Here is a 13,274-nt window from a genome sequence, read left to right as displayed (position 1 = left end):
ATTGCAAGACAGTTACTAGGTCGTAGGTCCCTTGAAATAACAGTATGCATTGATTGCGATGTCTTAGCCCTTTGCTTTGGCTGTACTTCAACTGAGCTATGATCTGAAAGACCAAAAGCGGGACGTTCAACCGGAGTGTCGTAGTAATCCTGAAGGTTGGTGAGAATTTTATCGAGAGTGTTTTGCCCACGAGTAGGGAAATGTACAATCTGCTTCAGGTTGAAGTTTGATTTGAGCCTTGCGTCGTTCAGATGATTGAAGTCGCCGAGTACCAAAAGACCGCAATTTGGGTATTTAGACTCCAAGTCCATTAAACATTTAGTCAAATGGTCCAACATCACAGACTTTATTGCTTGTGGTGGATGGTAAACAACTCCAGCAATAATGCTTGAGATGCCCCTTGGGAGACGAGTCGGGCGCAATTTAATCCACAAAACCTCAAAAGAACCATTTTCGTCCTCGAGATCCCCCAGAATAGTAGGATCAATTTTACTATGGGTAGTGTCGACCGACATATCGGCCGATATGTCGACCGACATGTCGGTCGATGGTCGGTCGATATGGCGGTCGATAGTCGACCGCTAGTCGACCGCCAGTCGGTCGATAGCCGGCCGATAGTCGGCCGACTGTCGACCGATATATGTCGACCGATAGTCGGTCGATATATCGGTACACAGTCGGTCGATATTTGACCGACAATTCACTGATACTTTGCCGACACTCGGTCGACATTTGGCCGATGTTTCACCGATACTTCACTGTCATTTCATTCCCTAGTTCAACATCAAAATGTTTGATCACCAAACAATGTTTATGTTTGGTCGTCAAAAATTTCCCGTTAGGCAAGGGCTATAAGTCCGACTCTTTATTTTTAGTTGTTTGTTCATCACTTTTGAATCCCGTGGGAGTTTAGACGGCGGTGAACAGCTTTGGCTATAGATTTGAACCTGGAAAGGGGTTTGCGTTTAGAACTGTTCAAGTGTTCAACCGTTCAAGCACGGCATTTACTTGCCGATCCTTTAGAGTGTGGCCATTGTAATAGAGGAATGGTATGATAATCACGTGGATGGCTACCTTAGCTTTGGTGAGTCGGGTTTCTTTAGGCTAACTCTCTATAATCTTTCGAGTATCGACGACAAGGGAGGAAAAGAAGAGAGAGCCTGGATACGAGGTTGATGGTCACGCAGCATTTCATGTTTTACCCGTGATTTTTAACCGCGCGAAGCGAGCGCGGGTCATGTTCGACCCTTTATGTCGTGTGTCGGTGACTAGATTCATACCCCACGCAGCCAAAACTTAAAATCTGGATTGGACAATGGACTCTGGACGCTGGACTTTAAGAATTTTTTTTAAAATAATTATTTACCATAAAGAATACTTAAAGAGAAGTAGTGCCTCAAGTTACCAAAACTACAACTGTTAAAAAATATTATGATAAGCGCCTTCAAAAATGCTTCAACTTACCTATCCAGTACGAGGCAGATCACGCGGATCACGCGGTATGTGGATCAAGTAGCGTTTAGGGTTTATTTAATTGTTGACCTACTGAATATTCTGCGACTCTTCTAGTATTTATTTAATATAAAAATATATCCGGTTATTTAAACCGAGTACGGTAAGGCAGGTCACTGGTTGCGTTACACATGTGGAATGTCTTGACGTCAGCGAAATTGATACATATAATCACGCTACTTTTAACCGTTTCGCTTGAGAGTAGGAATAGTCTATTAAACTCTGATTCCCCGTGTATTCTTGTATTTTTGGTGAAAGGATTTTCCCTTGTCTTGCAATCGAAAGGAGTTCAGAAACGCAAGTACATGAAACGTGCCTTGACATGTTTACATTACTTCACTGATCAGGAAATTCCCATCATACTGAAGCGGGATAAACTACAGATTGCGTGGCAAAAGCAAAAACAGATTTATTAATTCCTTCGCTAGTGGTGGAAAGTAACGTTACTTCAAGGGTTATAATTCCATTTTTCATTTTCTTGGAAATTTTATTTTTAGTTTGATTTATTTAGTTTGATTTATTTTTAGTATTTGCGTTCTTTCATGAAGTTACATGTGCAAGGCCGGAGGTTTCAGATTTAGACCATTACGTCATCAGATATTACGTCATCAGCTGTCACGATTGCAAGTGATGGTGCAATCAGTCGAATACAATCAGTCGAATACATGTTTGTACTTGTTGTCGCTGTTGTCAGTTGGTGCAGATAGTGGTGTTTGGTGGTACGCATTTTAATTAATTTAATTACTATAGCTAGACCCACACCTTGTGCGGCCTAAACTGGAGTGTACTTCTGGTCCTTGGACTTATTATCACAAAGCTAAGACAATCTTTACTCCCCCAGCCTTTAAAAAAATTCATTAAAAATCAAAAATCGTTTCTCACAAAAAAAATCGTTTCTCACAAATCTAATATAATCTTTACTCCCCCAGCCTTTAAAAAATTCATTACAAGTCATTAACCCTTATTATCACAAAGCTAAAATAATTTTTACTCCTCCAGCCTTAAAAAAATTCATTAAAAATCATTAACCCTTATTATCACAAAGCTAATATAATTTTTACTCCCCCAGCCGGGTAAGGCAACTGAAACATATAAAAACAACAAAAATGAAGTCAAGAAGCTGAGGCTCTGTCGAAATCCTACAGTTACATATTTATGATCTACTGTTTGTTATAATAACCCCCTACATTTTGAAATAACCTATTGCTTTCAACAGAACGTCAAAGAAAATAATCCTAGTTAACAAACTTTTCGCCAGAGCCTCGCGAAAAATGATTAGGAGTAAAATTCGTCTTTTGGATAGAAAGGAAGGAGCTGCTTTTCCTCCTTCAATTCATTCAAGCGAGTTTTGAATTCTTTCAAAGCAGCCCTGCAACGACATTCAATAATCTTGGCGGATACTTTCCCTGTCTTCTCGCGCTCAGTCCCCACAATTCTTTCATATCTCCTGGGGTCCACGATCTTGAGCTCACACAGGCCAATGTAATCTCTTAACGTGTTCCGTGCGATGCCAAAGCGTCGCATAGCTTCTGTCAAGGAACAGCGATGTTTCTGTAAAATTCGGAGGACGCCTTTATATCTTTTATGAAAACCTTCCAGATTAGATCCTGATATCGGTAATTCTGAAAGAAAATGGAGTAGTTTAAGTTCAGTCATCGGTGAATGTAACCTTTTTTGTTTCTGAAATAATTTGCAAATGTTTGAAATGTTATATGGTAATTCTCTGACCCCACAATGGGTTTTGACTACGACATTTTATAAGGAAAATATCAATTCCCAGGGATAAGGTCATGTTTGGTCAACATGTCTTAGGGGTAAAATCAGGGATTGCTATCTCGCTTACGGTTTCCAGGAGAAAAATCTCACGTTTCTAGCTCTCAGGCTATCTTTTTAGGTTGCTTGCGAATAAATATCAATAAAGAAACCACTGTCATTCTGTATCGGTTGTCTAAAGCGATAAGAAAGGAAATCAAGATACCTACAGCTAAAAACTGGTATCTTTAAGGGTAAATTTAAAATGAACGACGAGCAACCCCGTCATTTGCATTAGAGAGTCCTCCCCCTGGGCATGCAAATTCGAGATTCGCATGGAGTTTTGCGCGCGAAATTGTCAATAGGATGCCGGTTCCAAACTAGGATTATGACCCATTTTGCTGTCCTTCGCCAGTTCCCATAAAACACTCTTTCTAGCATATCTCGCGTTGTTTTTAAGATTTTGTAATTTTTGTCTAACTAAAGAGCCCCAATTTTTTTTGGGGAAAATTATGACCATATTTTGTTGACAGTAACCTTAATAGCAAGTCAAATACCCGAGGGAAAGTGTCATTGGATTCGACTTGTATATAAATCAGCTATGTTCCAGTTATTGTTCAGTCATGCACACGAACTAACCTTTAGTCTTTTTCTGAGCAAGCTCAGCTCCCTCTTCATCGTCTTCATCGTCTTCATCGTCTTCATCGTCTTCATCGTCTTCATCGTCTTCATCGTCTTTCGTTTTGTTTCCTTTCCCCAATTACCGTCCTCCATAGGATCGACCTCCCCCATGTCAGTATCAGACTTTTGGCCATCGTCAGTGTCCACTTCAGTTGCAGCTGATTTTTGTTTACTCTTGCCCTTGCTAACCGACTCTACAAAAAAATATTGCATTTTCAGTTGCCTGTACGATATTATGATCGAATGAAATTATGAAATTATCGATTAAAAATACCTGATACGCTTAACGTTGCCATGTTTTCAACGCATGTTTTTGTATTCGAAAAAGTATATCGAACTTTGGGTCGGATCCATATAAGCGATAAGCGCTTAGTGAGAATTTCACTTTTTTGGGGGCGCGTCACTCAATCAGCGAAATAAAGCCGGCATTATTACAAAATTTGAGTCACAAAACCATTTCATAGTGAATACGCTTCGGCAGAAGCAGTTCAAAGACCACAGAAACATTTTAACGCGAAAGCGCTTGGTCAGAACAGTGTTCGAACTTTCGCGCGCGTGGTACACAAATAATTAGTCCAAAGAAAATCCGCCATTATAACAAACAGCGAATCACTCGAAAGGAAAAATGAAGCCGCCCTTATAATCCACAGCGAAGCGCTTAGCGCTTAGTCAGAATTTCACTTTTTTGTGACGCGTCATTCAATCAGCAAAATAAAGCCGCCATTAGGCACAAAACAATTTCATAGTGAAACCGTTTGGGCAGAATCAGTTTTTTTTTCAGTTGACCACGGAAGCATTTTAACGCGAAAGCGCTTGGTCAAACTTTCGCGCCCGTTGCACAGAAAGACAAAGTTGCAAAAAGTCGGAAAATTTACCAACCCACCACCTTCTCGTCTATCTTTGTCATCCCCACTGGGCTACCATTTGGAGCAATTTGTCATTATCGATAATATGCCGACTGAATCCGATTTGACTCGAGTATTTTCGTAAGATTGAAAAGAAATTTTCAAATTTCAGCTGTATACACGTGCGTACGTGCGTATGTGGTATCTACACGCCCCTTGAGAATCTCTGTTCTACTCCGCGTCTTCGCATCGTTCACAACGAAGTTGCAGCCTGTGTACATCTCTACTGAATACTCTGTCTTTCTAGTGCGGATACTTTGCGCTCCATTTTGGCGTGCAACCATTCTGCGGTGAAAAGAAAATGCAACATTTGAAGTTTTGAGGAGGGGCATAAGGATTTGCAGTAATCCGGTTTTTGGATTATTTTTAATGCGGTTTTGCAAACAATTTCTTTTAACTTGCGCTTTTGCAGTTTAACAAGACTATGCGGTTTTCGGTTTTCGTGCATAACTGTTTTCAGTAACGCATTCATGCGCGGTTTTGCATTTAGACTTTTCCATGCGGTTTTGCGGTTTTTTGGACAGCCCTTATGACTCCCCCGTTGAGCGATGTTGCAAGGTACGTCCACCCCAGAAACATCGCGCGCAACTTTTTCAAAGTAGAAAGATGGATGTAATAAAATGAAAAGAAATATTTTCCTGTTAAACAACGCCGAATTTCAAAACTTTTGATTTCTTAACAATGTTCACACCTTTTCCCCGCATCCGATTCCTGCTGACGTTCTCCCTTCCCTTTCTAGCGCCTGTCAGCAGGCGAAAATATAGTCGAAGCATCGAAATATAATGATAGTCTGACACCAAACCGCGCCAAATCATGACAAACATGATCCCAGTGCATAATTCAGAGATACTCTCGGACAAATGGGACCAGTAGCGTGGACAATAAACCGTGCAAAAAATGCTACATACCTTCAAGTTCTTTGATGCGTCTTTGCATGGCGGCGATCGTTTCCTGGTATTCCTCCTCCTTCTTTCTGTTGAGTTCTTCCGAGTTTTTCAATTGCTTCATAGCAGCCTGCAGGTCATTCTTGGCTTCTTTGAATTTTTTTGGGGCACTGTCTTTTCTGGCCTCTTTTGTCCAGTTTTATTGCTTGTCCCACACCTGTAAATACAATAAAATACGAATGTAAGAAATAGGGCCTATTCATAATAGAGTTTATTAGTGGCGATCTATAATTTAGCTCCAATTGTAGACTAGTTCCTCTGTTCATAATTCCACACACTGATAAATTTCGATGGAGTCCGGTCGTTTCGATACAAAGTCGTTTCGATACTGACAAGTCAAAGTCGATTCGATACGCATGTTAAGTCGACTCGATACAAACTCGCGTTACTTGAAGTCGTACTACAAATGACCAAACAAGCTTTCATTTCGATTGATGGCCATAGCCATCGATATTTTTTTCCAATCATCCATATATTTTACTGCATATACTATTTGCAAACAAAATCTACAATTAGGAATAGTTTGCTTACCATTCATCGTTACTTCCTTTACGTTTCTCACGGGCTGCTTGTGGCGGTGCTGGTTTCGATGTTGAAGTTTCGGTACTTCTGTCCGCCTTTTCGGGGGTCTCCAACGCCAAAACGCTGTTCACTATACTAGAATCATGGCACTCACAATAATTCACCGACACGCCGCAAAACTCGCATCGGTAAGGGCAGTTCATCAGAGTGTGGCCATCCGATAAACCACATATCATACATGTTTTTGTTCGTGAAGCCATAACGCGTTAATGTTCTCGAATACACCTAATGCAGCTGCATCGAATCTTTTTCCGCTGAGAGTTATATATATTTATCCCGTGTCGCTCTTGGGGTCGATATCATGGAGTGTGGGAAAGTGGCTTGTCTCCAAGAAAAATTCTTCTGTATGAATTCTCTCATTATAAAAAAGTGTAAAAGTGACACGGTTTAATTAGTTGCGCACTCTTCAAAGGACTTATCTCCCGCGCTAATTACTTTTTTGCCGCAAACTTGGGTGTTGGATTATGCGAACAAAGAACAGATGCAAAACTTATATACATTTTGCGTTTCCAGGTCGTAGTCAATTTTTCGTGTTATCAGTTTTTCCTCTGGGCCTGCAATACTGGACTTTTTTCATTGTACCTGATTGATTATGAAAATATTCAAAATACGTTTTGGTCATTGGCCTCGATCATGGTACACTAACAATGGGGATTTTTGCGACACGGTTCCCCTCGTCAGCGATCGCTGTTTGTGGTTTTAACTTTGATTAGAACCAAAGTCCTGCACACGCACGTGACGGGCTGTCATGCCGTTGCCGTTAGGAGTTTTGTTCTCAGCACATTCATTCAAAGTGATTCGAATTACATTGTATATCAAAAGCCAAGCTTCCTAAAATGCCCAACTTTTTTAGGGAAGTTCTTTGTCCCCTTATTTTTGCAACAAGCAGTAGAGGAAAACTCCGCCTTATAAATTGGTTGCAAAGGAACAGACTACTGAAAAGAAATGTCAACTGCGGGAATTGTAGGAATGCAATGCGCCTCATTCGCCACCCGCGCAATGGGGACGGATACATTTGGTAAGTAATTTCAATTCCAATTTACATACCGTAAACTGCCGCTTACAAGTCCAGGGCTTATACCTGTTCGCAAGGGGTTTTGGATGGGCTAGTTTATAAATGGATGGGTTATATCCCGATGGACGTATAAGCGGACTAAAAAAAATGTTTCCAAATGAGCAATAAGGCTGTTGATCGAAATATGTTTTTAGTCTACTTCTTTTAAATGAAGCCTTAAAATGCTCAATACTGCTAAAAATTATAATCTTTCCTTTTGTTTTGTAGTGGCCATTTTGAATTTTAAATGCGCCACGCGCTGGTCTGGGAGCGAATTAATTATGCGCGGTCAGATGGTGCTATGTCTGGAACCGAGAAATATTCGGAAACGCTCGGTCGGTCGTAACCTTTATATTTTTGACAAGGGGTGCAACTTCAAGCTTTCATGGTCGTGTGTCTCTGCCAGTTGGGGTACACGGAAGTAGAATCGCATTGTATAACCGGAAGTAAAAGCGAAAGAGCCGGAAGTCGAGGTAAAATCACCGAGGAAGTCCCTAAAGAAACTTAACTCCGAAAAGGCACTTTTAAAAAAAAAGGGAAAGTCGTATTTTTATTATTTTGGTAACAACTTTTCAAGCAACTTCGAAGACAGCTTTCATTAAAAAAAAATTCATCGATGATTCTCATATCTGATTCACAACTTTACTCTAGCTTGATATAAAAGAAAGTGTTCAAGTTCAAAATATAAAATAAGCAAATTCTCCAAGTGCTGTGATCGTCGTTCATGTTCCGTTAAAAATGAACAGGAAGAATTCGTCTTCCCCACGTTCACCGTTTTGCATATTGGGTATGACCATGAATCGTTCTGCTGAATATCTATTGTTCTGTTCATTAAGGCCTTTGTTGAGCGAGAGCTAAACAACAGCAACGAAAACATCGGGAAACAAAAGGCCTAATTATAGCAGAGCAACATCTATGCAGTTGCACGTGCGTTCTTCATTTTTGTACATTTCCCCGCATTCACATGGTTATTTTGTTTCCGTAACAAAATCAAGTAAACTTCCGGAATTGAACAGACCTAATTCCGGAATAATAAAGAGCCAATCAGAACAAACAATCTTATTCACTTCCGCTTTACACATGTCAATCAAGCATTTGAAATTCTTACTTCCGTGTACCCCAACTGGCCGAAGCATGCGACCAAATCAAAGATTTTGAAACGACGCATCAATATTGCACAGCTAGAAACATTCAGACAAAATAGAGTTGTTCCGCATAAGATGCAAATTTCCACTTTGTTACTGTAGGCATACAAATTAGACCGGCACTTTGTGACTGGCATTCTAGATCACGCCTTATTGTGTTTAAAGACAAAGAACTGCATTGTCTTCAAACACAATTAAGACGTGATCGAGAACGCCGGTCACAAGGTGCCGGTTTAATTTGCATGCCTAAAGTCACAAAGTGGAAATTTGCATCTTGTGCGGAACAACTGTAATAAGTTACAGGATAATTAGTTCAACCTTTGGTCCTTCTGCCTTCAAATTTTTGTTCAATTTGTAGAGATATTTGTCTTCGTATTCATGAGAAATTCGAAGGGACTAAAAAGAGTTTCACCCCTTGTCAAAAATATAAAGGTTACGACCGACCGAGCGTTTCCGAAGATTTCTCGGTTCCAGACATCGCACCATCTGACCGCGCATAATTAATTCGCTCCCAGACCAGCGCGTCGCGCATTTAAAATTCAAAATGGCCAATACAAAACAAAAGGAAAGATTATAATTTTTATTTTTTCCTAAAAAACGATGTGAGGGCTCCCTGTGATATAAATACTCAAACAACGTGATAGAAAATTTTTTTTTTGTGAAACTTTAAACGTTCACAAAACGCTTTCGTGTTCTGCAGGGTGTGGTTGAAGTCACTGGAAGCAGAAAACTTGAAAAAGGCCTTGTAATTCTAGGATATTTCATGAATATTGCTATCGAGGAAATTAGAAACAAACCCGTACGACTTTGAAGAACATTCACGTATACGTCTCATATATCGTACCGGCAAGTACTGAACCTCTTTTTTCGGAGAGGGGGGGGGGGGGGGGGCGCTTATTTGAAGGGGGCGGTTATTTAAAATTTTAAGCCTTTGGAGGGCCGCAGTAATTCGAATCGAGGCGCTTATTGGAAGCTGGGCTCTAATTAGAGCATTAGCGGTAACCGGATGGGCTTATAAGCGGCAGTTTACGGTATTTTCCCTGCCGACCTGAGCTAAAATTCGATAGCTTTCAACTATTTCAGACCATTTGGGCTTCAAACTCACAACGAACACCCTATTTCAGAACAAAATGGTTAAAAACTATACCCTTGGAACCGAACATACCTATATAGCTTAAACTTTACTTTTCAACAGGAGATGTCACCGTTGTCGACGCTCTTCGTCTGTGAGAGTACATTCGTATTTCTATGGAAGCAAAATTTCAATCGCAAGGCAGTTGCAATTTCTCTGGAAATGGGCGCACAAGTGTTCGCTACGAATGATGGAAATTGAAGGAACGGCCTCACAGAAAGTTTTAGTCAAGTTCGCACGGAAGTGTCGGCAAGTTGCATGGGAAGCATTGCTGCGCCACCCGATTCCACAGTTAGGCGGACCAGGTGTCATTGTGCAGATCGACGAATCAAAGTTTAATCACAAGTCCAAGGTAAGAAAATAGGAAGTATGGCCTTCCAGTGGTTCGAATCACTGTGCTTAAGCCTTAGCCGCCTAACAACTAGTCTACTGCTTACAAAATAAAAATCTCACTCACAGTACTTCTACGCTACTGAACAGTACTGTTCTCGGTCTGAAGCCGGACTGAGCGCGTCGTATCACCTCCGTCACCTCACATCTTTAATGTACCGTATTTCCAATGATTCTTTTCATAATATTTCATAATATTTTAATTCATGGAGCTGTAATTGTTATTCCTTTGCAGTTTCACAGGGGGCGTCGGCCTCAAAGAGAAAGATGGGTACTGGGGTTGTTTGATACACAGTATGCTCCAGCCCGACCATACCTACAGCTCGTAAGGCGACGCAATGCGGCGACTCTTTTGCGTATTATTCAACGGAAGGTTCAGCCTGGCTCCATAGTGCACACGGACCAGTGGGCGGCATATCGGCAACTCCAGAGAAGACTCGGCTTACAACACGGGGCGGTGAATCATTCTCTACATTTTGTCGATCCAGTAACCGGAGTCCATACACAGAATGCTGAAAGCAACTGGTGTACGGCAAAGGAAAAATTTAAGAAAATGAAGGGAAACACAAACCCTGACTTTCTCATTGAATACCTTCAGGAATTCACGTGGCGAAGGTGGTATGGTGAGCCTCACCCAAATGGATGCTTTCGAAGGCTGCTCGATGACATTGCTGAACAGTATCCCCTTTAAGGGAATCAGTCAATACCATTGTACAACACACAGCAAACAAAGATCGTCTCTTTCTGCTACCATCATCCCACACCCTCAAAGTAGGCTTGGTTCCATACCCCCACCCCGTTGAAAACATTTTTGTTGGTTATTTTACTTGTCAGAATAAATTTTTATTGGTTCAATTGAAACGGTCTCAGAATGTTTGCTATTGAAGAGATACAATTCAGCCAGTTCCTAACCCTAAATCTCTGGTCTCAGACTAAACAATAAAAAAACACAGAAGCTCTTTGGATAGGCTTCCAGCATTGGAAACGACCAAATAAGGTGAAAACTTTAGGGTTATGGTTAGTCAGTAATAAGGCTCAAACGTTTATTAAAGCAGCCCATGAATTTAGTCACAGACAAAATCAGACTTATAATTGATAATAATGATAAATTTCTTTCAAACTTACTGTGTTTAAAATATGAAACGGCAAACATTTTTGGCTAATTGCTTATGTTTTTGTTTTACGCAACCTGAAATTCCATCACGAATGATACGTCGCTCAGAGTCGCTCTTTGCGTCAGTTTGCGTGGTGAAATAGTTACTACACTATTAGTTATAGTGTTACGCACTTTATATATATATTTTTTATGTATTTTTTACAGACACTATTAACAAAAAATATAATGTGTGTTAAAGTAAAGTGAGACTAAAATAGAGCTGCCAAGGTGCGATAATACTTCGGGTGTGTTACTTATGCAGTCGCTATTCCTTTTTGAATTTCAAGGTTTTCTTTGATAGATAGTAGCTTTGAAACTCTAAAAAATCGCCGCGAAGGCTTGTAATTTAGTGCCACGGCAGCCGCAAATTCTCCCTACGCAAATACGCAAGGGCGTACCTGACAGAGTAGAAAAATAATATAAAAATGATATCACAAATAAAAAAGAAGAAAATAAAAGCTAAGCACAATTCGCCTCAGCTCGTTTAATTCCATCTTTCAGTGAAGGTTTTCATGTGTTTCTAAGTGAATTTAAAATTAACCTCTCTAGATGGCTTCAGAGGACTCATAGCCGGCCAATGGTTGAAAATGCTATTTCGCAGGCCTCGATGGAAACCTAGATTCTTACTCTGAATTTTAATTAGCCGCCAATATATTTCTAATCCTTTATCAACCAACGTGTGTTGCAGAGCAAAGTTCCACAAATATTTCAAGCCTTAAAACGGCACTTTGCTGATGTTGTTTTCAGTTTAATGTTTGGCAGTAAAACTTTACGTACTTCTCAGCTATTAGCTAATTTTGCAGCTCTCATGTTAAAAAACGCTTCATTCTCGGCCGCTGAACAATTCTCAGTAAACTCCATACAGGACTTTACGTCGGACAAAAAAAAAAAAAGCGATACCGATTGACTACTGACACTCGGCCGATAGACCACTGACACTTCACCGATATTCCACCGACACTTGGCCGATATTTCACCGAGACACGACATTGCCTCTGTCGGTCGAGAGTCGGTCGTCATGTTGACCACCACGCAATTTTTTGCCGGCCGACTGTCGGCCGACTATCGACCGACATATCGGTCTACTATCGACCGACTGGTGGTCGACTAGCGGTCGACTATCGGCCGACATATCGACCGACCGTCGACCGACATGTCGGTCGACAGATCGGCCGATATGTCGGTCGACACTACCCATAGTAAAATTGATCCGAATAGTATAAGGGATCAACGCTTTTATATACATACACACCCCGCCGTGTATTGCTTCTTTCCTGTCCCTTCTAATGAGGTTGAAACCATTTATTGCCACTACAGAGTCGGGAATATGACTTTGAAGCCAGGTTTCAGTTATGCAAACTACATCAACATTTGCATTAATAACAACACTGTTCACTTCGTCGATCTTTGGAGCCGAGGACATGACATTCGAAAGGAAAAGCGAAGGAACAAACTGCGGGGATGCCGCTGGTTTTGCAGTAGATGTTTTAGAAACTGTAGTTTGACTTTGAATAGTGATCAGATTAAGACTAGGCTTCCTGGCCAATGTTTGTTGAATATTATTTGAAGCACTCACATCTTCCCAACATCGTCGTGAATAAATAGTAGGGATAGCTTGGTTATTTGTCCGTAAACAAAGCTTTGAAGAAAAACCAGAGCGTCTGCCACGACGTCTGCCTCTGAAAAACCAGAGCTGTATAATAGGTATCAGTATTCAGAGTTGGAACTAAATAATTTAAACAGATTTGAATGTTGTTTAATGCAGTACAAAGTGAATCCTGTAAATCAGTTTCTTCATTTTGTAGAGTTGAATTGATATTGTTGTAGGCATGTAGAAATATATCCATTAGATCCAGTGGCGGATAATGGTGGTAACTGCAAAAATGTCCTGAATAATTGAAGTGTTGAGGAGTGAGATTGTTTGTAATTCTTATATCCATGTTATTGTTCGCCCAGACATTAGAATCGGCTGAAGACCTAGAATTAATAGATTGTACATTTGTACGTCTCTTCACCTCAGC

At 40.6% G+C, this 13,274-nt stretch overlaps 2 protein-coding genes across 2 annotated transcripts; one reads left to right on the top strand and one right to left on the bottom strand.

Moving 5' to 3' along the window:
* Positions 1 to 1,978: 1,978 nt before the first annotated feature.
* LOC138039768 (uncharacterized) lies at positions 1,979 to 5,858 on the bottom strand. Its single transcript, XM_068885617.1, has 3 exons — positions 5,759 to 5,858; positions 3,904 to 4,014; positions 1,979 to 3,134 (listed from the first exon to the last, which is right to left on the bottom strand). The coding sequence occupies exons 1-3, from the start codon at positions 5,856 to 5,858 to the stop codon at positions 2,788 to 2,790; spliced, it is 558 nt and encodes a 185-aa protein (XP_068741718.1). The 3' UTR covers positions 1,979 to 2,787.
* A 417-nt stretch (positions 5,859 to 6,275) lies between these two features.
* On the top strand, positions 6,276 to 12,289 carry LOC138041085 (uncharacterized). Its single transcript, XM_068886853.1, has 3 exons — positions 6,276 to 7,394; positions 9,771 to 10,059; positions 10,333 to 12,289. The coding sequence occupies exons 1-3, from the start codon at positions 7,213 to 7,215 to the stop codon at positions 10,786 to 10,788; spliced, it is 927 nt and encodes a 308-aa protein (XP_068742954.1). The 5' UTR covers positions 6,276 to 7,212; the 3' UTR covers positions 10,789 to 12,289.
* Positions 12,290 to 13,274: the final 985 nt, after the last annotated feature.

This window comes from Montipora capricornis, chromosome 3 (genome assembly GCF_036669925.1).
Source record: "Montipora capricornis isolate CH-2021 chromosome 3, ASM3666992v2, whole genome shotgun sequence".
Taxonomy (NCBI): Eukaryota; Metazoa; Cnidaria; class Anthozoa; order Scleractinia; family Acroporidae; genus Montipora; species Montipora capricornis.
This window is presented reverse-complemented; position numbering and strand designations above follow the sequence as displayed.